The sequence below is a fragment of the Podarcis muralis genome, chromosome 2 (genome assembly GCF_964188315.1).
Source record: "Podarcis muralis chromosome 2, rPodMur119.hap1.1, whole genome shotgun sequence".
NCBI classification, from domain to species: domain Eukaryota; kingdom Metazoa; phylum Chordata; class Lepidosauria; order Squamata; family Lacertidae; genus Podarcis; species Podarcis muralis.
In genome coordinates, this window is record NC_135656.1 from 123,462,574 (window position 1) to 123,486,365 (window position 23,792).

Consider the following 23,792-nt stretch of genomic DNA (forward strand, 5'->3'; position numbering starts at 1 on the left):
TCTAACTCTCTTCAGTTCTTCCTCTATCACAAGCATTCATTAATTTTGTTCTGCCCGAAGCTCTAATTAGCTTCTCTCTTCATTGCAGATGGTGATCAATTGGAAGGGAAGAACAAGGGGGACCACAACAGAATCCACATAGCGGAGAAGTCTTATAAATATTCAGGGTGTGGAGAGAACATCCATCAGAGCTCCCAGTCCACCTCCCATCAAAGAAAGAGCTTCATTTGGAGGGATAGCCTTACTTCACATGAAAGAACTCACAGTGGAGAGAAATTCTATCAGTGCTTGGAATGTGGAAAGAGCTTCACTCGGAAGGATGGTCTCACTTCGCATCAAAGAATTCATACAGGGGAGAAACCCTATCCGTGCTTGGAATGCGGAAAGAGCTTCAGTCAAAGTACCCGTCTAAATTCCCATCAAAAAGTTCATACGGGGGAGAAACCCTATCAGTGCTTCGAATGTGGAAAGAGCTTCCAGGATGGGGCCGGGCTCACTTTCCATCAAAGAATTCATACAGGGGAGAAACCACACCAGTGCTTGGAATGTGGAAAAAGCTTCAGACAGGCGATCCATCTCACTACCCATCAAAGAATTCATACAGGGGAGAAACCATACCAGTGCTGTGAATGTGGGAAAAACTTCAGTCAAAGCAGCCATCTCAAGACCCATCAAAGAATTCACACAGGGGTGAAACGCTATCAGTGCTTGGAATGTGGGAAGAGCTTCCGGGAGCGGGCCATGCTCACTTCCCATCAAAGAATTCATACAGGGGATAAACCTTTTCAATGCCATGAGTGTGGAAAGAGCTTTCGTCACAGTTGCAGTCTCACTTCCCATCAAAGAATTCATACAGGGGAGAAACCCTATAAGTGCTTGGAATGTGGAAAGAGCTTCAATCGGAATGATAGTCTCACTTCCCATCAAAGAATTCATACAAAGGAAAAACCCTATCAATGCTTGAAATGTGGAAAGAGCTTCAATCGAAAGCATCATCTCACTTTGCATCAAAGAATTCATACAGGGGAGAAACCATATCCATGCCTGGAATGTGGAAAGAGCTTCCGTTACAGGAAGAGTCTTACTTTGCATCAAAAAGTTCATACAGGGGAGAAACCCTATCAGTGCTTAGAATGCGGAAAGAGCTTTCGTTACAGTTCCAATCTAACTAGCCATCATAGAGTTCATACAGGCGAGAAATCCTATCAGTGCTTGAAATGTGGGAAGAGCTTCAGTCAAAGTTCCAGTCTCACTTCCCATAACAGAATTCATACAGGGGAGAAACCATATCCATGCCTGGAATGTGGAAAGCGCTTCCGGGAGCGAGCTAAGCTCACTTCCCATCAAAGAGTCCATACAGGGGAGAAAAACTATCAGTGCTTCGAATGCGGAAAGAGCTTTCGTCACAGTTCCAGTCTCACTTCCCATCAAGGAATTCATACAGGGGAGAAACCCTATCAGTGCTTAGAATGTGGAAAGAGCTTCAGTCAAAGTTCCAGTCTCACTTTCCATCAAAGAATTCATACAGGGGAGAAACCCTATCAGTGCTTAGAATGTGGAAAGAGCTTCAGTCTCAGACAGAGTCTCACTTCCCATAACAGAATTCATACAGGGGAGAAACCCTATCAGTGCTTAGAATGTGGAAAGAGCTTCAGTCAAAGTTCCCATCTAACTTCTCATCAAAGAGTCCATACAGGGGAGAAACCCTATCAGTGCTTAGAATGTGGAAAGAGCTTCCCGGAGAGGACCAACCTCACAAAGCATAAAAGAGTCCATACAGGGGAGAAACCCTATCAGTGCTTGGAATGTGGAAAGAGCTTCCGGGAGAGGACCAACCTCACAAAGCATAAAAGAGTCCATACAGGGGAGAAACCCTATCAGTGCTTGGAATGTGGAAAGAGCTTCAGTAAGAGGATGCAGCTCACTTCCCATCACAGAATTCATACAGGGGAGAAACCATATCCATGCCTGGAATGTGGAAAGAGCTTCCGTTACAGGCAGACTCTTGCTTCGCATCAAAAGGTTCATACGGGGGAGAAACCCTATCAGTGCTTTGAATGTGGAAAGAGCTTCCGGGAGGGGGCCGGGCTCACTTCCCATCAAAGAATTCATACAGGGGAGAAACCACATCAGTGTTTGGAATGTGGAAAGAGCTTCAGCCAGGGGATTCATCTCACCACCCATCAAAGAATTCATGCAGGGGATAAAACTTTTCAATGCCATGAGTGTGGAAAGAGCTTTCGTCACAGTTCCACTCTCACTTTTCATCAAAGAATTCATACAGGGGAGAAACCTTTTCAATGCCATGAGTGTGGAAAGAGCTTTGGTCACAGTTCCTATCTCATGACCCATCAAAGAACTCATACAGGTCAGAAACCATATCAATGCTTGAAATGTGGGAAGAGCTTCAGTCACAGACAGAGTCTCACTTCCCATCAAAGAATTCATACAGAGGGAAAACCAAAATAGAAAAATAATAATGCATTATTAAACATTATTAAACAACCCTTACAAAACACATTTGTATAGAAGAGAGAAAGGGCGGGGGAGAATAACTAAAAATACCCTTTATCACATTTGTATTATATCATTTGTCAACACATAGAAAGGCAGGCTCCCCCAGCGCTCCCCTGGGTGCCCCCTTCTCCCCGTCTCCCACCCTGAGTGATTACAGTGGTACCCCGCAAGACGAACGCCTCGCAAGACGGAAAACCTGCTAGACGAAAGGGTTTTCCATTTTGGAGGCGCTTCGCAAAACGAATTTCCCTATGGGCTTGCTTCGCAAGCCGACAGCCCATAGGGAAATCTCCGGGACAGCGGGGAAGCGCAGCGCATCTTCCCCACTGTCCTCGGACCTCCTCCGAAGCCTGGCGGCGGGGCGGGGACACCTCCTCCCGCCGCCGAGCTTCGGAAGGCTCCCCGCCGCCCGCCTTCAGATCAGGTCCGGGGACAGCGGGGAGACGCGCTGCGCCTCCCAGCTGTCCCAGGAGCTTGCGGGGCAGGCAGCGGGGAGAAGCGCTCTTCTCCCTGCCGCCCACCTTGAGATCAGGTCTGGGGACAGCTGGGAGGCGAGCGCGCCTCCCAGCTGTCCCCAGAGGTTGCGGTGCAGGCAGCAGGGAGAAGCGCTCTTCTCCCCGCCGCCCGCCTTCAGATCAGGTCCGGGGACAGCAGGAAGACGCGCTGCGTCTCCCAGCTGTCCCAGGAGCTTGCGGGGTAGGCAGCGGGGAGAAGCGCTCTTCTCCCCGCCGCCCGCCTTCAGATCAGGTCCGGGGACAGCAGGAAGATGCGCTGCGTCTCCCAGCTGTCCCCGGAGCTTGCGGTGCAGGCAGCAGGGAGAAGTGCTCTTTTCCCCGCCGCCCGCCTTCAGATCACGTCCGGGGACAGCAGGAAGACGCGCTGCGTCTCCCCACTGTCCCCGGAGCTTGCGGGGCTGGTGGCGGGGTCTCCCCGCCGTCAGCCTCCAAACCACTTCAGGAGACAGCGGGATGGCGGCGTTACGCTTCCCTCTGTCCCCCGACCTTGTGGTGCTGGCGCTGGGGCTCTCCTGAAGCCTGGAGAGCGAGAGGGGTTGGTGCCGCCGCCCGGCTTCGGAACGATGCTCCGAAGCAAAGCGGCGGGGCGGGAACACCTTCTGAAGGCGGGCAGGGGGCGAAAGTCTTTGTCCCCCCCCTGCCTGCCTTCCCAGGGGCTTTTAAATCGCCCCGGACAGCGGAGAAGTCCTCCGCTGTCCCGGGGCGATTTTAAAATGCCGCCCGCCAGCATTTTAAGATCGCCCCGGACAGCGGAGAAGCCCTCCGCTGTCCCGGGGTTTTTTAAAATGCTGGGGGTGGGAAGAAAAGCCCTTGTGTCCCCCCCCCAGCCTTCAGAAGAGGTCGGGGGACAGACTGTCCCCGGACCTGGTCTGAAGTCGGTTTCCATAGGAACGCATTAATTGATTTTCAATGCATTCCTATGGGAAACCGTGCATCGCAAGACGAAAAACTCGCAAGACGAAGAGACTTGCGGAACGAATTAATTTCGTCTTGCGAGGCACCACTGTATTCTTCTGTAGTAGTAATTATTCAAAATCTGCAGTCTAGGATAAACCCAGCTGTATTTAGTATCCAGACTTTTTCCTCCCCTTCAGCAAGATGACACTTTCCCTACATTCCACCCCCCCCCAGCCCAGCCTTCAAATTTTAACCTCTCAGACAGTGCAATATGACTCTTATAATGATAATCTAATAATCCAAATTAGTATTTCTCCAGTTTTTAGGTCCAGTTTCTATAAAGCCTTATTAAAACTATTCCAACAAGTCTCAGTCAAGTCACAGTCCAAAATTATTGTCTCTTTCAATGTTCATCCAATCCTGCTTCCTCTTCTTTTACTAATCTTCTTTCCTAATCCCCTGGGGGTGGGGAAGAAGGCATATTAAATCCCTTTCCTCATACAAGATCATAGCTTGTGTTATGAACAGTTTCAGGAGTTGCACTGCATCCCCTTTTGCTGGATGTACATTTTTCTCTGCTGACGATTCCCACACCAGCTCATCCCAACGCAGCCTTGTCTTTCCATGGAGCTCTTTTTCTCTCCTCCTGTTCTTCCCTCACCTGCTCAACAGAACCTTCTGCCACTCCCAGCGACTCCTTTCCAACGACTCCCAGCTTATGACCCACACATTCACCTCAGTCTCTTTCTGGGACCAATCTTGGTCTTCAATGCCAAGGTGCTCCATGTCTGGATGGGGAGCAGAATCACAGAAGCTTGTTTGGAGTGGATGCATCTGGTTCTCCATAAATCAGGCAGAGGCAAAGTTCATTGGCAAAAGAAGAACTTTCTACTAAAGGTTTTTCAGCTTCGTTACAGAAAAAAGCTTCAGGAGACTTCACAGATGTGAAAGTTAGAAAATGAAAGTAAAAAAGAGAAGAACCAGTGTTTTCCAGTATTTTCCGGTTTCTGCCCTCATGGTTTTAGCCATGACATTTTGTCCCACTGCCAGAAAAACATCTTTAGCTCCCTAGTTTCTGTGGCAACACTTTGGCTCAAGTTTCCGTCACAGAATCATAGAATGGAAGAGTCGGAAGTGTGGGGATGTTTAGGGAGGCAGGAGAAGGATATATTGTTTACTAATATCCTTCCTAACTTGCATTAGCAAGTTCTTTAACTTAGCAGAGTTCCAAACATTCCCCTTTTTAAATTTGCACGGTGGTTACCTTGTTGCAGGCTTCCTTAAAAGACACGATGCAATCTTGTTATAGTAAATATAAAAGTAGTTTACTCACTCATTCAGTTCACAGATGCATCCCTGAAGGCAGACTTAGGTTACAAAAGTGTCTAACTATATGAACTATCCCATAAGGGAGTTAGTCCCAAGTGACTGCAACTGAGCTATCACTTCTCCTAACATATAGAAAGACAAAATGGAGAAAAAGAGCAGAACATGAAGGACATGTGCTCCTCTACCCAGAATAGGCCACACCTACTTCAAGTCACATGCAGTGGAAGTCTGTCCCAGAGTGCTACAAAACATCCCCAAACATGTCCACTGTAGGAATGTTGTACTTAACTGCTATAAGTTTCACATCCCACAGGAAGGGAGCCTGGCTGTCACTTGGTCCTGCCCCCCGCAAGTCAGGAATCTCAGGAATCCTTTCAAGAAGAGTGACTAGTGGGGTGCCACAGGGTTCTGTCTTGGGCCCAGTCTTATTCAACATCTTTATCAACGACTTGGATGATGGACTCAAGGGCATCCTGATCAAATTTGCAGATGACACCAAACTGGGAGGGGTGGCTAACACCCCAGAGGACAGGATCATACTTCAAAACGACCTTGACAGATTAGAGAACTGGGCCAAAACAAACAAAATGAATTTTAACAGGGAGAAATGTAAAGTATTGCACTTGGGCAAAAAAAATGAGAGGCACAAATACAAGATGGGGGACACCTGGCTTGAGAGCAGTACATGTGAAAAGGATCTAGGAGTCTTGGTTGACCACAAACTTGACATGAGCCAACAGTGTGACGTGGCAGCTAAAAAAAGCCAATGCAATTCTGGGCTGCATCAATAGGAGTATAGCATCTAGGTCAAGGGAAGTAATAGTGCCACTGTATTCTGCTCTGGTCAGACCTCACCTGGAGTACTGTGTCCAGTTCTGGGCACCACAGTTCAAGAAGGACACTGACAAACTGGAACGTGTCCAGAGGAGGGCAACCAAAATGGTCAAAGGCCTAGAAACGATGTCTTATGAGGAACGGCTAAGGGAGCTGGGCATGTTTAGCCTGGAGAAGAGGAGGTTAAGGGGTGATATGATAGCCATGTTCAAATATATAAAAGGATGTCACATAGAGGAGGGAGAAAGGTTGTTTTCTGCTGCTCCAGAGAAGCGGACACGGAGCAATGGATCCAAACTACAAGAAAGAAGATTCCACCTAAACATTAGGAAGAACTTCCTGACAGTAAGAGCTGTTCGACAGTGGAATTTGCTGCCAAGGAGTGTGGTGGAGTCTCCTTCTTTAGAGGTCTTTAAGCAGAGGCTTGACAACCATATGTCAGGAGTGCTCTGATGGTGTTTCCTGCTTGGCAGGGGGTTGGACTTGATGGCCCTTGTGGTCTATTCCAACTCTATGATTCTATGATTCTATAACATGTATACATTGTAGAAAATAACAATTTCATAAAACTGCATTTGGATGATTCCGATTTCTTTTAAGCCTATGGCCTCACTTAATTGAAAAGGCCTCTGTCTGCCTGCCTGCCTACCTTTGACGGAACAGAACGAGCTGCTTTTAGGTACTGTATGTAGCAAATGTCTGTTCCAGAACCCTGAAAAGAATAAAGTGGGAGTTGTATGCATGAAAAGAGAATCAGCCAGGCATGGCAATTGTGATTCATCTTGAACTGTTTTGTAGATGGATGAAAGAGGATGTTGGAAGACATTTAATGAATAGGAATATTAGCCAAAGTCTTAATAAAGAAAGACTCACAAAAATTGTTATATGTAATCACATGATATGATTAGGGCTTATCTGAAGAGCCAAATGATTATGTTTGGTTCAGGATGATGAACTAACCAAGTTGCATTGGGCTGCAACTATTAAGATTGCTGCGATCCTTGATGATGGGTTTTTCGGTGCTAGCCAACCTAACCGGAAGAGTCCGCGACCAGAAGAAGGAGGAGTATCAGGAAGAATGAACTAAATTTAATGATTATTTAGTTAAATATGTCAAGTTAGATGAATTGGAAACAGCTTGCAGATACTTAATTGGCTTCGGATTTTATATAAGTTAATTGATGAATTAATAGGTGTAATTTCAAAATGAAAAGATCTAAGGATGTTAATGTTCAAGTTAAACTTTATACGAACTGTGATTTGGAAAACCGTTAAAAGGATATGCATTGCTCCTAGAATGGGAGGTAAAGGAGGAGCAAGTGAAGACAGCAATGGTAAAGTAGGCCCAGGATTTAGGGGAAAATATGATGAGCCAATGGGAACGGCTGTGAGACAGGGATATTAAATTTACGGCTTGCTACAATTAAAGAGAGAATGTAATGAAAATGCAATACAGATGGTACCTGACCCCGTTAGACTGGCAAAAATGTATAAAAACTGTAGTGATGTTTGTTGGAGATACAACAATGGGGCGGGAACCTTTCTACACATGTGGTGGGAGTGCAAAGAGATAGTGGGATTCTGGGAAAAGATTTACAACAAGTTGAAAAAGTGAATTTCTTTAAGGAATACATCAAAAGCTATGTGGAAAAAGTTGAACTTTTGACACATATTGAGTAAATCCAGAACATGATTAGAGTGAAAGGAGAGTAAAGTTAAGGTAGAAGAAGAGATTAAAGAAATAATGAAATGTGTTTAAGGCAATTGGAAGAATAAAAGTAGCGTAACAAGAATGGCTGGAAGTCAAGTCAGTTTGTGGGTGTTCATGTGGGGTAGATGTGTTGGTATGTATAGTATAGGTAGGCATAATACAGAGTAATGTAGGTATGCTTTATGTTAGGAAAATAAGGTATTGTGCATATGTACTATGTAAATGTATGTGTTCTATATGTTAATAAAATATTTTAATTTAAAAAAAGGAATGATGTTCAATTTGGAAGTTTATTTTAAAAAGCATTTTATCGGATGTGGTTCTTTGCAGGAACATTTGTATTTCAATAAAGGCCTATCTTTCTACTTGGATATTTCCTCCTTTTCTTTTGGGTTTCTGTGTGGATAACCTCCAGTCTGGGAACCTCTTTGAATTTCTACATGACAGGATTTTTTTTAAAAAAAATTGAAAGTGATTTATAATGAGATTGAATATAATTATTGGTAGAAACAATTTAAAACATTCAAAAAATGAATCAGCAATACATTTTAAAACACAAGTTTTCCTTAGTGTTTACAGTTCTGTTTACAGATGGTTGGGGCGGGGGGAGGGCACAACATGCCGAAGTAGAGCCCATCTTTTTCAAGGGATCCTTAGTAAACCTGGAAATGTCTGCATGTGATCCCATCTCAGCAGCTGACATAAACACCATGGAGAAGGAGGCTGGAGCCTGAAAGGCAAAAGCATTGGCCTCGAAGGGAGACCTGGGACCCCCTCTCCTTCTAAAGGGACCTCCGAGGAGGAAACCAGGGCCGCCAGGGTGGATCAATCCCTGGACCTTGGAAGTGATTCCTCGGCTCATCTGGAAAGTGCCATATCATGTTCCTTTCCCCATTTGCCAGGAGCCTAAGTTCCATTTAGGATTCCTTATTCCACACCCCAAAGTTCCTCCAAGGCTTTGGGGAAGGAAACTGAGGCAGGCTGAGCCATGGCTTTGGTTGCTCCCAATGGCCCTGCAGGGGATTCAGGGTGGGGGGCCTGTCTCTTCCTCTGGCCATGGCAGTTCCCAGGAAGCCTTTTCAGAAAGGCAGTAGACAATCAGCACAGAACAGCCAAGTTCGGTTCTTCTCCGCAATGGCTTCCTCTTCTGAGAGTTCTTTCTCTTGTCTGGGCTGGACTGGGAGGACCCCAGTTCAGGCAGTTCCCCAGAGTCCCCCCACTGGGCTCCAGTGGCCCCTTGAAACCCGCAGGGATCTGGAGGGGGAGTGATGTCTATTGAACTACCACCTGAGAAGGAGGAACAGATGTCTTAACCCATTTGGGTGGCAAGCAAGGGCCATCCAGAAAGGGCTCCTGGGATCCCAAGGGGCCAAGAAGGGGAGTATCCAGTCTTGTCTAGGGAAGAACCCCCTTTCCCTTGGGCCTGCAGGTGGAGCCCTTCTCCTAGCGCTGACTCTTGGGGTGACAAAGGAAACTGGTCCAGAGGTCAAACTCCCCTGAGGGAACCCTCCACTTTGGAGGGGATAAAAGCCCTTATTATTGTTATTCACCTTTGGCCTCAGAGACAGAGAGGGCCTTGCCCTCCTCGCCCTCTTCGCCTGTCCTGGCGCAGAACCTGGCAGATCCCCCAAGGCCACTTGCCTGGCATGTCCCAATGGAGAGGTCTCCTCTGTTGGGCCAAAGTTACAAGAAAAAAACTGTTCCTTTTTCCTTATGGGGTATCTAAGAGCCCATAGAGTCCTTTTGTAGGTTCTCTTTTGGTAGGAGAAAACAGAGGCCAACCAGAGAATTTTGTTTTATAATATATTTTTATTAAAGATTTTCTTGATTTACAAAAGTATATGCAATGTCTCTCATATCCCCCCCTCCCCATGTTGGTTTCATTTGTTGAGACATTAGGAAGAAAAGGGGGAAAGAGGTTGGGGGGAAGAGGGGTAGAGGGGTCAGATGATGATGATGATGATGATGATGATGATGATGATGATAATAATAATAATAATAATAATTTATTATTTGCACCCTGCCCATCTGGCTGGGTTTCCCCAGCCACTCTGGGCGGCTTCCAACAAAGATGAAAAATACGCTAAAATGTCACATATTAAAAACTTCCCTGAACAGGGCTGCCTTCAGATGTCTTCTGAATGTCAGGTAGTTGTTTATCGCTTTGACATCTGATGTTTCTATTTTACTTAATATATGTAGGGTTTGGTGTCAGCGTTGCTTATGCAGGTTCTTTGCTGTTCACTTGTGTTCCTTTGGTGGTGAGAGGGGTTGGGGTTGGCCTAGGGTGTGGTTGTTCATTTGTGGTTGGCTGTGGTGGTCTTTGTTTGCATGGGTGAGTGGGATGGGTGGGTGTTTTGGATCAGGTTAGCCATATAGACTTGTATGCTGTTGGTGGATTTTTGCATTGTCTTGTTGGGCTGTGTGTGTTATAAAGGGGAGCCATACTGGGGTAAAGGCATTAAGAATGGAGCTCCAGAATGAATTACTTAAGCTGAGGTACCACTGTAGTGTGTTGCTGTTGTTTAGTGTTGTTCAACACTGATCTTCTAAAAAGAAACTAATAATAATAGTAAACAACTGTGAGGTTGGACCCCAACGGACATCTAGTCCCACCCCCTGCAATAAAGAATCCCTGACATTTGGCCTTCCAGCCTCCGTTTGGAAAACCTCCAAGGAAAGCAATTCTGACATGGGTGGTTTAAAAACAGAGATTGGGGAAGGAGTGTTTGCTGACACTGAAGATCCGAAGAATCATTTAATTTCGTTTTACTTCTTAACACAGGAGTGCTGGAAAGGAGAAAAATCAAGGGTGTCTGTGTGTGTGTGTGGGCATTATAATTAACTCATGCCCAGGTTGGGAAATGCCGCATCAGCCTCACAGTGAAATGGGTGCAGTTTCCCAGCCTCAGTTGTGGCGCCTGTGAAATGGGTATATCACAGTGAGGCTGAATTTAGAGCCAGTGTGGTGTAGTGGTTAAGAGCGGTAGTCTCGTAATCTGGGGAACCGGGTTCGTGTCTTTGCTTCTCCACATGCAGCTGCTGGGTGACCTTGGGCCAGTCACACTTCTTTGAAGTCTCTCAGCCCCACACACCTCACAGAGTGTTTGTTGTGGGGGAGGAAGGGAAAGGAGAATGTTAGCCGCTTTGAGACTCCTTAAAGGGAGTGAAAGGCGGGATATCAAATCCAAACTCTTCTTCTTCTTCAAGGTGAATGAGAAGCAGGGAAGGAAGGGGGCAGGCTGGGCTTTGCAAAGGGCCTGGTTTTTATTTTAAGGGTGGGGGTCTCCAGACCCAGGACCTGGAAGACCAGGCCGGCCTCGACCTCCGGGGGCAACTCGGACTCCAGGGCAGATTCTTCCAGGCGTCCCCTGGGTGGGGGCAGGAACAAAATGGCAGGGCGCTGCTTGAGGGCACTGGGCATGACTGAGCCTCTGCCCCCAGCCTCCTCCAGGAACCAGCAGCCCAGCTTGGCCACTGGAGGAAAATGACGCTCCTGGGAGGAGGAGGAAGAAGAAGGGGGTGGACTAGATGGCCCCTGGGTGTGATTCTAGGAGCGGAAGGGCCTCAGGAAAGCCCCAAATCATCATCATCATCATCAGCAGCAGCAGCAGCATCTGGGTCCGGACCAAGGGGACCCCTCCCACCTAGCCCAGCCTCCAATGAAATAAAATGTTTAATTGCCTCCCCAAGGGACCCCTGCCTCAGAAGGAGGACCAGGACCTTGGAAGGAGCGCAAATGAAGGCTCTGTACCGGTCGGGAAAAGACAGAGACCACACCAAAATTTGGGAAAAAGCAAAGCCTGATCTTTATTGAAAGAACAGAAAAAAAACCAACAACACAAAAAAACTGTTGCAACAGGGTTCCCGCTCACGCAATGACACGGAGTCAGAGACCCCGAACAAAAGGACTGCCTTGATTCTTATACCTTTTGATTTTCATTGCGATCAATAGCAAGGAGGTGGGGGGGAAGCGATATGAGGGGTGTGAAGAGTGGATTAACATAAAGTAAGCAGGATGTTGAAAGACTTTCTGGAGGTGTCAATTTGCTGAAGGGCTCAGGTGGTATGTGTCGATCTTTGTGTTATTTAATTTTGGATCTGCTTAAAATGGCTTTTCCTTTATCTACAGGAAAACCTCCGCAACTGCTGATAATCAGCATGCAGATGTGAGGCTGGATGTTTGAGGAGATGTTCAGGAAATGACTTAAATGTTAATGTGAAATCCTATTCTGCATTGCTATCAATTCGGGTGTGATAGCCTGATGTTTGCATACTTTTTGGAAAAGAGGACTGCTCTATTTTGAGCTCATATCTGTGTGTATTCATGGTATGGTTTGCAGACCCAGTAGGAGGCAGTGTGGTGGATTGAGTTTCGGCAGCCTTTTGGATACAATATTGAGTCAAGTATATACATTTTGAAATATTTAGATTGTTACATTCTTTAAACACTACATTTTGGATACATTCAGAAAAGTACATACATCCACGAATACATTTTAAAAGGATAGCTTCATGGAGAAAGAGGTACACAGGAATGGCAACAGGTACTTTACGTTAAGATGATGCATTAAAAGGCACACATTAAATTACATTCAATGATACGTGAAAAGACACAGTAAGATGGCATATTCCCAACAATGCGTTCTTTAAGGCACAGTTTATTATTGTTGTGGGACTTTGGGGTAGAATGTTACCATTAGGATCATTTTTTCCTTTATTCCCCTCTCTGACCCTGATTCTCTTATGACACCTGTCCTCACAGCAGCCCAACGCCCCACAGAACAGAGACGCCTGGGTAGAGTGCCTCTGGGCCTGGAGGCTCCATAAGAAGAGCCCTGCTGGATCAGGACCAGGGCCCACCTAGCCCAGCCTCCTGGCAGCAGCCGACGACCAGGCGCCCCCCCAGGGAACTCCGCAAGCAGGAGCGGAAGAGCATCCTCCCCTTCTCCTCCGTTCCAAGGTAGACTGGCTCTGTCCATGGAGGATCCCCTTGGGCATCGCTGGGGACGAAGCAGAGCCAAAGGGGACCAGGCTGCCCCCAAGCCAAGAGGCCCACGGGGGGGGGGGCAGCGGCACTCTCTGCAGGACTACGCTTGCAGGAAAGGGGAGGGACTATCCCGGGCCAAATTCCCCTCCTCCCCGCGCCCTCCCGGATCCTGCCCATGCCGCCCCACCTTCCCCCGCCTGGACTAGATGACCCTCAAGGTCACTTTCGAAGTCTGGAGCGAGTTCTCCAACTGGGGAGTGTACTGATTTATTAATTGCATTTCACAGATTCACAGGGGGGTCGAGGGTCATCCAGTCCAACCCTTTGCAGTGCCTAAAGTGGGGCTTGAACCCAGGACCCTGAAATCGAGAGTCTCCTGCTTTACCAGCGGAGGCTTTTGCTCCCAAGGGACCCGTGTCTCTCTCAGGTATCCTCCTGATACTGCAACAGACTTTCAGTCTGCTAGTGAGCAGGCGAAGCATTATTATTATTTTATTTACCCCCCACCCACCTGGGGACAGGGCACTAAGCTGCTGTCTTGAGGGACAGAGAATCACAGAGAACTCTGCACATGCCCTGGACCACCCGGATTCTGGGAGGGAAGGAGGACAGCCAGCCAGGGGGCTGTGCTCAGCTTAAAGGTAAAGGTAAAGGTACCCCTGCCCGCACGGGCCAGTCTTGCCAGACTCTAGGGTTGTGCGCTCATCTCACTCTATAGGCCGGGAGCCAGCGCTGTCCGCAGACACTTCCGGGTCACGTGGCCAGCGTGACAAGCTGCATCTGGCGAGCCAGCACAGCACACGGAACGCCGTTAACCTTCCCACTGGTAAGCGGTCCCTATTTATCTACTTGCACCCGGGGGTGCTTTCGAACTGCTAGGTTGGCAGGCGCTGGGACCGAGCAGCGGGAGCGCACCCCGCCGCGGGGATTCGAACCGCCGACCTTTCGATTGGCAAGCCCTAGGCGCTGAGGTTTTACCCACAGCGCCACCCGCGTCTCAGCTTGCGAAGGGTTAAATCGAACAGAGCCGGAGTCCTAGAGAGGACAGGAAGTAGAGAGGCGGGGCGGGTCCTCCAGAGCAGAACCCCCTCCCTCCGTGCCCAGTCCCGTCTTTTCTCTCTTGTCTCCTCCCCGCGCTGCCTCGGTTTCCCTCCTGGGAAGAATCCGGTGAGTCTCCTCTCTCTTCCCCCTTGGGGTGCCCATGGGAGAAGGGGGTCCCGGGGCTGCAGGGGGAGACCCCCGAGTCTGGGAGCAGAGGGTCCTGCCCCCCCCCAGTCCTCTCTGCCAAGCCTGGGAGGGGGCGAGTTTCCAGGGGGTCTGCAGCTCTGCTCTTCCTTGGCATCCTCTTTGGGGAAGGAGGGAGGGGTCTGGGGGGGGGGAGGGCATGCCCAGAATGCCCCTTCCAGTGGAGGAGCCCCTGCCAGGCCGGCCTTTCCCCCGGGCAGATCCTCCTCCAGGTCAGCTCAGGTCTCCAGCCCAGAGCCTCAAGGGAAGCCTCTCTGGGCAGGGGCCACGCCTGGGGCTCCTCCGTGGAGAAAAGGGGAGAGCCAGAGGGCTGAGCTGGCTGCACTGGGCTTGCCAGGGTTCAAGGGAACGGAGCTGCCTTCCTTGAGAGGGTGGAAAGCTGCCTGAAGGACCCCAAGATCTTGTCCTGAAGGGGGTGAGGCGATGCAGGGAGGAGAAGGAGGGGGCTCTGGGTGGCAGGTCTGCCAACCTTTCTCTCTCTGATCCCAGAGTGAGCTTTCAAGGATGTTCCCCATCCCGGAGTTTCTCTGCAGCTGCTGCTGCTATTAGAAAACAAGCCCATAGCCTTTGGAGTCCCCAGGTCGCCCATCCCTTCCCAAAGGAGGAACCCCAGTCTTGTCTCCATTGCAGAATGCTTTATTTACGTTAAAGTTATAACTTTCACAGTGTGTAGGTAAAACTGGAACTCCCTCCCGCAGGATCCAGGGATTGGAGAGACTTTTCTAAAGGGAAATAAGACAATCTATACATGGCAAGCATGACTGTGAATAATACTCTCTTAGAAAAATGTAAGATACAGAAGGGGACATTTATTTATGTATTATCAAGAAGAATAAAGCAAGGATAAACGACACCTACTCCCCACCTTCTGGGACGAAAGAGGGATTATCAGTCATTGTGTGGCTCCTACTACTAACAGGGGACATTGGTGCTATCTCAAAATAGACTAGTTCTATCAAGCTACCCTAAGCCTTTGGGAATCTTGTCACAAGAGGAGCATAAAGCTCACCTCTGGAGTTTTTGGAGGATATACATGCCTGGTGTTCTTAAGAACACTGCAGATTTAGGACATGGGGAAGATCTATACTTTGATTGCTTCCTTGCCAGGGTGGGGGCCACATTTTGGGACTGTAGTCTTGTGAAAATGGCTCCTCTGCTTCCACATATAGATTTGGTCCCCGTGCAACTCTTGACAGAGGTGGATACGGCTACAACATCTGTCTGGCTTGTGATGAGAGAGCTCAAACTTTGTGAACAGGGCTCTCCATAGAAAGCACCTAGCATGGGGGCACCTGCATGTAATATCTACTCTGCTCTTTTCTGCCCATGCTCTGGGGTTTCAGTTTTCAGGCTTGGGGACAGGACGGTGACTGTTTTTTTTTACCAAGTTCTGTCAGTTATCTCCACTGAGTTCAATGGATCTACTCTCAGGTCACTACTGTGTAGACCATGCCAGGCTTGCAAGTGGGGTGAGGAGCATACGGAAGAAATTGGAATCACTGGAGATGTTTAGAAATGGGGCTTTTCTTGGGAAGGGGCTGCCCCATTTGTGCTTCTCCGGGGGCAGGAGACTATCTTGGGCAAGAGAATCCCTGCAGGGCCTCTGAGGGTCCCTTTGCTTCTTCCTCTCTCCCAGGACCCTGCAGCTTGTTGTGGCTTCTCGATTCCTCAGGAAGGATGAAAGAGACGGATCCTGCAAAGCTTGTAAGGATGGAAGGGGGAAGATGGACGGTTGACCTTGTCAGGTTGTCTCCTGCATCCCTTTGCGCAACCTCTGAGCGTTCCCTCCCAGGGACCTCTGAGAGATCTGGTGAGTTCCAGGGGAGTGGAGATGGGGACAAGGATGGAACCGGAGAGGTATTAGGACTTGCTAAGGGGGGCACCATTTCGGGCTCCGCCATCTGCCTGCCTGTGCCTTTGACATCTGCAGGCAAGTTGAGCTAGGAATACATCACAGCTCCCCGACCACCGCGATGTATTGGCAGCTCAAAATGTCTAAAACCAGTACCGTGATTGATGTCAGACAACTTACTGATCCTTCAGGCAGCATTAGAAGCCATGGCTCTTGAAAGCAACCTAAGCCTGCTTTGCAAATTGACTGCAGATGGGGCCTCCGTGTCTTGCCTTTTTCTTTTCTTTTTGATTAACTTTTTATTTGTTTTTAAAAACAAGGATCATAGGACTAATATACAAATATGTAGACGAAGTATGTATAACATATGGTTCACCATTAGTGGTCAGTGTATGAGTTCTGGGTTCATGAATTGGTTTAAATTGAAAGAAAAAAAGGGGAACAGGCGAGAACAGAGAACATTCAACATTGCGTAGCCGAATGCCTAGTCAGGAGCTCTTGCGGCCGTTGTGTTTAGATTAAGTGCGAGTTATAGTCACTTTTCCTCTTCTGTCACCAATGAAACATTACAGAGTTGGTCTACTCTTGAAAATGGGAGGGAGGTTCAAAATGAAGAAAGTGATTTAGGTATAAATTAAAATTTAGACCAACCAGATTGAGATAACTGCTGGTGGGGAGTGTGCAGGTGAAGATGTTGCTGTTTGTTTCACAGACAATTTGCTGGATCTTGGCCAGAGAGCTCTGCATAAGGAAGTCAGGGAGGAGAATCGTGGGGTCATGGACCCTCTTGGTAACGCTTCCTGTTGGATCATAATATCTGTTTTGAAATTAAGCAAGTAACTTGGGTTTTGAAATTCCATACACACCTCTATGTGATGAACCTCTACTATTTGGATGGAGACCAACAGCATTTGGGATTCTAACATCCCCACTGTGAATCCTGAATGGAGGGATATCCACTGTTTTCTCTGCAATTTTTTTCCTTCTAGTCATGCCTTTTAAATCAATGACCGGGTTGTCTGAATTGGCCAGGCCTTCTTAAATGTCAGCCTCAGAGCTTTAAGGGAAATTGGAGATGGAGTGGATTCCAGGATTGAGCCAACCAAAATCTATCCCAGATAAAAACCAAGTAATATGTCAATTAATACCAGCCAACAGTGAAAACTATAGTAAGGCCTCACATCTAACTCTCTTCAGTTCCTCTTCTATCACAAGCATTCATTAACTTTGTTCTTCTTGAGGCTCTAATTAGCTTCTCTCTTCATTGCAGATGGTGATGAATTGGAAGGGAAGAACAAGGGGGACCACAACAGAATTCACATAGCAGAGAAGCCAGATAAATATACAAAGTGTGGAGAGAACATCTGCCAGAGCCCCCAGTCCACCTCACATGAAGGAAAGAGCTTTGTTCAGAAGGATAGAATCTCTTCACATGAAAGAACTAACAGCGGAGAGAAATTGTATCAGTGCAGAGAATGTGGGAAGAGCTTCAATCACCATCAGACGCTCACTTCCCATCAAATAATTCATACAGGGGAGAAACCCTATGAGTGCTTGAAGTGTGGAAAGAGCTTCAGTCGGAAGTATGGTCTCACTTCCCATCAAAGAATTCATACAGGGGAGAAACCCTTTCAATGCCTTGAGTGTGGAAAGAGCTTTCGTCACAGTGCCAGTTTTACTTCCCATCAAGGAATTCATAAAGGGGAGAAACCCTATCAATGCTTAGAATGTGGAAAGAGCTTCAGTCAAAGTTCCCATCTAACTTCCCATCAAAGAGTCCATACAGGGGAGAAACCCTATCAGTGCTTGGAATGTGGAAAAAGCTTCAGTCAGAGTTCCCATCTAACTTCCCATCAAAGAGTCCATACAGGGGAGAAACCCTATCAGTGCTTAGAATGCGGAAAGAGCTTCAGTGTAAGTTCAAATCTAACTTCCCACCAAAGAGTCCATACAGGGGAGAAACCCTATCAGTGCTTGGAATGTGGAAAGAGCTTCCGGGAGAGGGTGCAGCTCACTTCCCATCACAGAATTCATACAGGGGAGAAACCATATCAGTGTTTGGAATGTGGAAAGAGCTTCCGGGAGGGGGCCAATCTCACTTCCCATCACAGAATTCATACAGGGGAGAAACCCTTTCAATGCCATGAGTGTGGAAAGAGCTTCCGTTACAGGCAGAGTCTTGCTTCGCATCGAAAAGTTCATACAGGGGAGAAACCCTATCCGTGCTACGAATGTGGAAAGAGCTTTCGTCAGAGAGGCGATCTAACTTCCCATCAAAGAGTCCATACAGGGGAGAAACCCTATCAGTGCTTCGAATGTGGAAAGAGCTTCCGGAAGGGGGCCGGGCTCACTTCCCATCAAGGAATGCATACAGGGGAGAAACCACATCAGCGTTTGGAATGTGGAAAAAGCTTCAGCCGGGCAATCCCATCTCACTACCCATCAAAGAATTCATACAGGGGATAAACCTTTTCAGTGCCATGAGTGTGGAAAGAGCTTTGGTCACTGTTCCACTCTCACTTCCCATCAAAGAATTCATACAGGGGAGAAACCCTATCAGTGCTTGGAATGTGGAAAGAGCTTCAGTCGGAAGGATCATCTCACTTCCCATCAAAGAATTCATACAGAGGGAAAACCAAAAAAGAAAAATAATAATGCAAACATTATTAAACAACCCTTACAAAACACATTTGTATAGAAAAGAGAAAGGGCAGAGGAGAATAACTAAAAATATCCTTCATCACATTTGTATCATATATATCATATCATTTGCCAACACATAGAAATGCAGGCTCCCCCAGCGCTCTCCCCTGGGTGCCCCCTTCTCCCCATCTCCCACCCTGAGTGATCATTCCACTGTAGCAATAATTATTCAGAATTTGCACTCCAGGATAAACCCAGCTGTATTTGTTGGCTATTTACATTTTAGTAACGCTGCAGAGAGCTTGCTGGCGAGACCATGCATTAAAAAGGGACTCAAAAATAACTTAAACAAGGTTTGAATAACAAAAACAAAAACTCCTTCTACACTGAATACATCAACAACAAACCAGACCCAACCACCAACCCATCCCCCAGGGTAATGGGAGAGCTAGGTGCTGCTCCTTATATACTATACCCAATTGCTGACACAGCTTGATTAACACCACTCAGCAGCACCTTCTATGTTTCACAGCTGTAAGACTGTGTCTCATTATTTGCCTTGGCCCTGGCCATTAAAGACATACACAACTTGTGAAGCAATAATGAACCTTCACATTTTAAGGTGACCATTCAACAGTATTTAGTATCCAGTATTTAGTATCCAGTATCCTTCAGCAAGATGGCACTTTTCCTATATCCCCCCCCACCCAAGCCTAGCCTTCAAATCTTAACCACTCAGACAGTGCAATATGACTCTTATAATGATCATCTAATACAGTGGTACCTCGGGTTACATACACTTCAGGTTTAATACGCTTCAGGTTAAAGACTCCGCTCACCCAGAAATAGTACCTTGGGTTAAGAACTTTGCTTCAGGATGAGAACAGAAATCGTGCTCCGGCAGCGCGGCGGCAGCAGGAGTCCCCATTAGCTAAAGTGGTACTTCAGGTTAAGAACAGTTTCAGGTTAAGAATGGACCTCCGGAACAAATTAAGTACTTAACCCAAAGTACCACTCTAATCCAAATTAGTATTTCTCCAGTTTCTAGGTCCAGTTTCTATACAGCCTTATTAAAACCGTTCCAACAAATCTCAGTCAAGTCACAGTCCAAAATTATTGTGTCTTTTAATGTTCATCCAATCCTGCTTCCTCTTCTTTTACTAATCTTCTTTCCTAATCCACTTGGGGTGGGGAAGAATGCATATTAAATCCCTTTCCTCATACGAGATCATAGCTTGTGTTGTGAACAGTTTCGGGAGTTGCACTGCATCCCCTTTTGCTGGATGTACATATTTCTCTGCTGACAATTCCCACACCAGCTCATCCCAATGCAGCCTTGTCTTTCTATGGAGCTCTTTCTCTCTCCTCTTATTCTTCCCTCACCTGCTCAACAGAACCTTCTGCCACTCCCAGCGACTCCTTTCCAGTGACTCCCAGCTTATGTCTCACACATTCACCTCAGTCTCTTTTTCTGGGACTCGTCTTGGTCTTCAATGCCAAGGTGCTCCATGTCTGGATGGAGAGCAGAGCTGCAGAAGCTTGTTTGGAGTGGATGCATCTGGTTCTCCATAAATCAGGCAGAGGCAAAGTTCATTGGCAAAAGAAGAACTTTCTACTAAAGGTTTTCCAGCTTCGTTACAGAAAAAAGCTTCAGGAGACTTCACAGATGTGAAAGTTAGAAAATGAAAAGAAGAAAGAGAAACCAGTCCACTGAGCTCACAAATTTATCTTTCTGGCTCGGTGTGACCTTGAGATAACAAAACGCAAATCATAATAAATCCAGCTGCCTCAGCAGAAAAAACAAAACCTTCTGGAAGGAACCAGTGTTTTCCAGTATTTTCCGGTTTCTGCCCTCAAGATTTTAGCCATGACATTTTGTCCCACTGCCAGAAAAACATCTTTAGCTCCCTAGTTTCTGTGGCAACACTTTGGCTCAAGTTTCCATCACAGAATCATAGAATGGGAGAGTCGGAAGTGTGGGGATGTTTAGGGAGGCAGGAGAAGGATATATTGTTTACTAATATGCTTCCTAACTTGCTTTAGCAAGTTCTATAACTTGGCAAAGTTCCAAACATTCCCCTTTTTAAATTTGCACGGTGGTTACCTTGTTGCAGGGTTGCTTAAGCCTCTTGAAATATCGGATTCCTGGTAAGATTCCTTCTATTCCCTCATAAAAAGACACAGCACAATCTTGCTAAAGTCAATATAAAAGTAGTTTACTCACTCATTCAGTTCACAGATGTATCCCTGAAGGCAGACTTAGGTTACAAAAGTGTCTAACTATATGAACTATCCCATAAGGGAGTTAGTCCCAAGTGACTGCAACTGAGCTGTCACTTCTCCTAACAAATAGAAAGACAAAATGGAGAAAAATAGCAGAACATGGAGGACATGCGCTCCTCTACCTAGAATAGGCCACACCTACTTCAAGTCACATGTAGTAGAAGTCTGTCCCAGCTCAGGAGGAAACAGAAAGTTTTCTCCTGGGTGCTACAAAACATCCCCAAACAGGTTCATTGTAGGAATGTTGACTTCTACAAGTTTCACACCCACAGGAAAAGAGCCTGGGTGTCATCTGGTCCTGCCCCCTGCAAGTCAGGAATCTCGTCCAAGACAGATGGCCATCCAACCTCTGCTTTAAAAACTCCATGGAAGGAGAGTCCACCACCTACCAAGGGAGTGTGTTCCAATCTGGAAGAATTCTTCCTGTCCTAAACTATATCCTGAGGTTTAGTTGGAATCTCCTTTCTTGTAACTTGAAGCTGTTGCTGCATCCTGAAGGTGACAACACTTTCATAACATGTATATGTGATGTGTTAGATCTGGAGGAAGTAGGAACTCAATTTGAATGGCATGCATACCTAACAGATGAAAAGGAGAGAGTCCACATGGGTTTTATAAAAAATCATTGTATAAAATATGGATGAAATATAAAGGGATCCTAGAACCCAAAACTGTTGGATTTAAGCAGGCGACTTGCACAATCTGCTATGATTTCTGGCCCTCTTTCACACTTCCCTGTGCCTCTGGATGTTTCCCAGTTTCAAGCAGAGTATCGCAGCAGCGGTGTGTGCCTTGTGTGCAATAAATAACAGGTCCAGACACCGGCTTCTTCCTAATCCAAAGAAGCTTTAGGTAAGGGTAAAGGGACCCCTGACCATTAGGTCCAGTCACAGCCAACTCTGGGGTTGCAGCAATCATCTTGCTTTATTGGCCGAGGGAGCCGGCGTACAGCTTCCGGGTCATGTGGCCAGCATGACTAAGCCACTTCTGGTGAACCAGAGCAGCACACGGAAACGCTGTTTACCTTCCCGCTGGAGCAGTACATATTTATCTACTTGCATTTTGACGTGCTTTCAAACTGCTAGGTGGGCAAGCGCAGGGACCGAGCAACGGGAGCTCACCCAATCGTGGGAATTCGAACCACCGAGCTTCTGATTGACAAGTCCTAGGCTCTGTGGTTTAACCCACAGCACCACCCGCTTCCCTATGTATAGTATAGGTAGGTATAATATAGAGTAATGTTAGGTATGCTTTATGTTAGGAAATAAGGTATTGTGTGTAGAGTGGTACCTCGGGTTAAGTACTTAATTCATTCCGGAGGTCCGTTCTTAACCTGAATCACCACCTTAGCTAATGGGGCCTCCTGCTGCAGCTGCACCGCCAGAGCACGATTTCTGTTCTCATCCTGAAGCAAAGTTCTTCACCCGAGGTACTATTTCTGGGTTAGCAGAGTCTGTAACCTGAGGCGTACGTAAACCGAGGTACCACTTTATGTACTGTGTAAATGTATGTGTTTTATATGCTAATAAAATATTTTAATTAAAAAAAAGGAATGAGGGATGTGTTTCTTTGCAGACACATTTATTTTCAATAAAGGCCTATATTTCTACTTGGAGACTTCCTCCTTTTCTTTTGGGTTTCTGTGTGGATAACCTCCAATCTGGGAACCGCTTTTTGAATTTCTACTATACCCCGCCCATCTGGCTGGGCCTCCCCAGCCACTCTGGGCGGCTTCCATAGAAACCAAAAATACAGTAAAATATCACACGTTAAAAACTTCCCTAAACAGGGCTGCCTTAAGATGTCTTCTGAATGTCAGTTAGTTGTTTATCGCTTTGACATCTGCTGGAAGGGCGTTCCACAGGGCGGGCGCCACTACCGAGAAGGCCCTCTGCCTGGTTCCCTGTAGCTTTGCTTCTCGCAATGAGGGAACCGCCAGAAGGCCCTCGGCACTGGACCTCAGTGTCCGGGCAGAATGATGGGGGTGGAGACGCTCCTTCAGGTATACTGGACCGAGGCCGTTTAGGGCTTTAAAGGTCAGCACCAACACTTTGAATTGTGCTCGGAAACATACTGGGAGCCAATGTAGGTCTTTCAAGACCGGTGTTATATGGTCTCAGCGGCCGCCCCCAGTCACCAGTCTAGCTGCCGCATTCTGGATTAGTTGTAGTTTCCGAGTCACCTTCAAAGGTAGCCCCACGTAGAGTGCATTGCAGTAGTCCAAGCGGGAGATAACCAGAGCATGCACCACTCTGGCGAGACAGTCCTCAGGCAGATACGGTCTCAGCCTATGTACCAGATGGAGCTGGTAAAAAGCTGCCCTGGACACAGATTTGACCTGTGCCTCCATGGACAGCTGTGAGTCCAAAATGACTCCCAGGCTGCGCACCTGGTCCTTCAGGGGCACAGTTACCCCATTCAGGACCAGGGAATCCTCCACACCTGCCCGCTTCCTGTCCCCCAAGAACAGTACTTCTGTCTTGTCAGGATTCAACCTCAATCTGTTAGCTGCCATCCATCCTCCAACTGCCTCCAGACACTCACACAGGACCTTCACCGCCCTCACTGGTTCTGATTTAAAAGAGAGGTAGAGCTGGGTAAAAAACTTTGCAAAATCATTGCAGGAGAACATGTGGCCTGTACTGGGCCCCGATGTCGCAGGTGGTTCCACTAAATTGTGAACCACTTGAAAAAGTCTCCTGCTGCTGTTTTCTGCAGATGCAATAAGGCGGTGAAGAAATTCTTCGCCGTCGCTATCGCCACTTGGTAGGCTTGACGTTGAGCTCTAACCTGTGTCCGGTCAGATTCGGAATGAGTTATCCGCCACCGGCGCTCTAGCCATCTCAACGATTGTTTCATTGCCCTCAGATCTGTGGAAAACCATGGGGCTGTCCGGGCTCCATGCAATCGGATAGGGCGCTTCGGAGCCAGACAGTCAATAGCCCTGGTTAACTTCGCATTGCAGTGGGCCACCAG

General features: G+C 47.3%; 2 protein-coding genes across 2 annotated transcripts in view; both read left to right on the forward strand.

Annotated features, from left to right (window-relative positions):
- Positions 1 to 8,168, forward strand: part of LOC114592531 (uncharacterized) — a 35,483-nt gene extending 27,315 nt beyond the window's left edge. Inside the window, 1 exon segment of the mRNA XM_077923121.1 lies at positions 89 to 8,168. Within this exon segment, the coding sequence (XP_077779247.1) occupies positions 89 to 2,529 (2,441 nt within the window). The 3' untranslated portion in view covers positions 2,530 to 8,168.
- Positions 8,169 to 13,855: 5,687 nt separating this feature from the next.
- LOC144324911 (uncharacterized) overlaps positions 13,856 to 23,792 on the forward strand; it is a 33,427-nt gene continuing 23,490 nt past the window's right edge. Inside the window, exons 1-4 of the mRNA XM_077923123.1 lie at positions 13,856 to 13,960; positions 15,675 to 15,848; positions 16,603 to 16,680; positions 17,161 to 18,243. Of these exons, the coding sequence (XP_077779249.1) occupies positions 15,716 to 15,848; positions 16,603 to 16,680; positions 17,161 to 18,243 (1,294 nt within the window). The 5' untranslated portion in view covers positions 13,856 to 13,960; positions 15,675 to 15,715. The remainder of the gene's footprint in view (positions 13,961 to 15,674; positions 15,849 to 16,602; positions 16,681 to 17,160; positions 18,244 to 23,792) is intronic.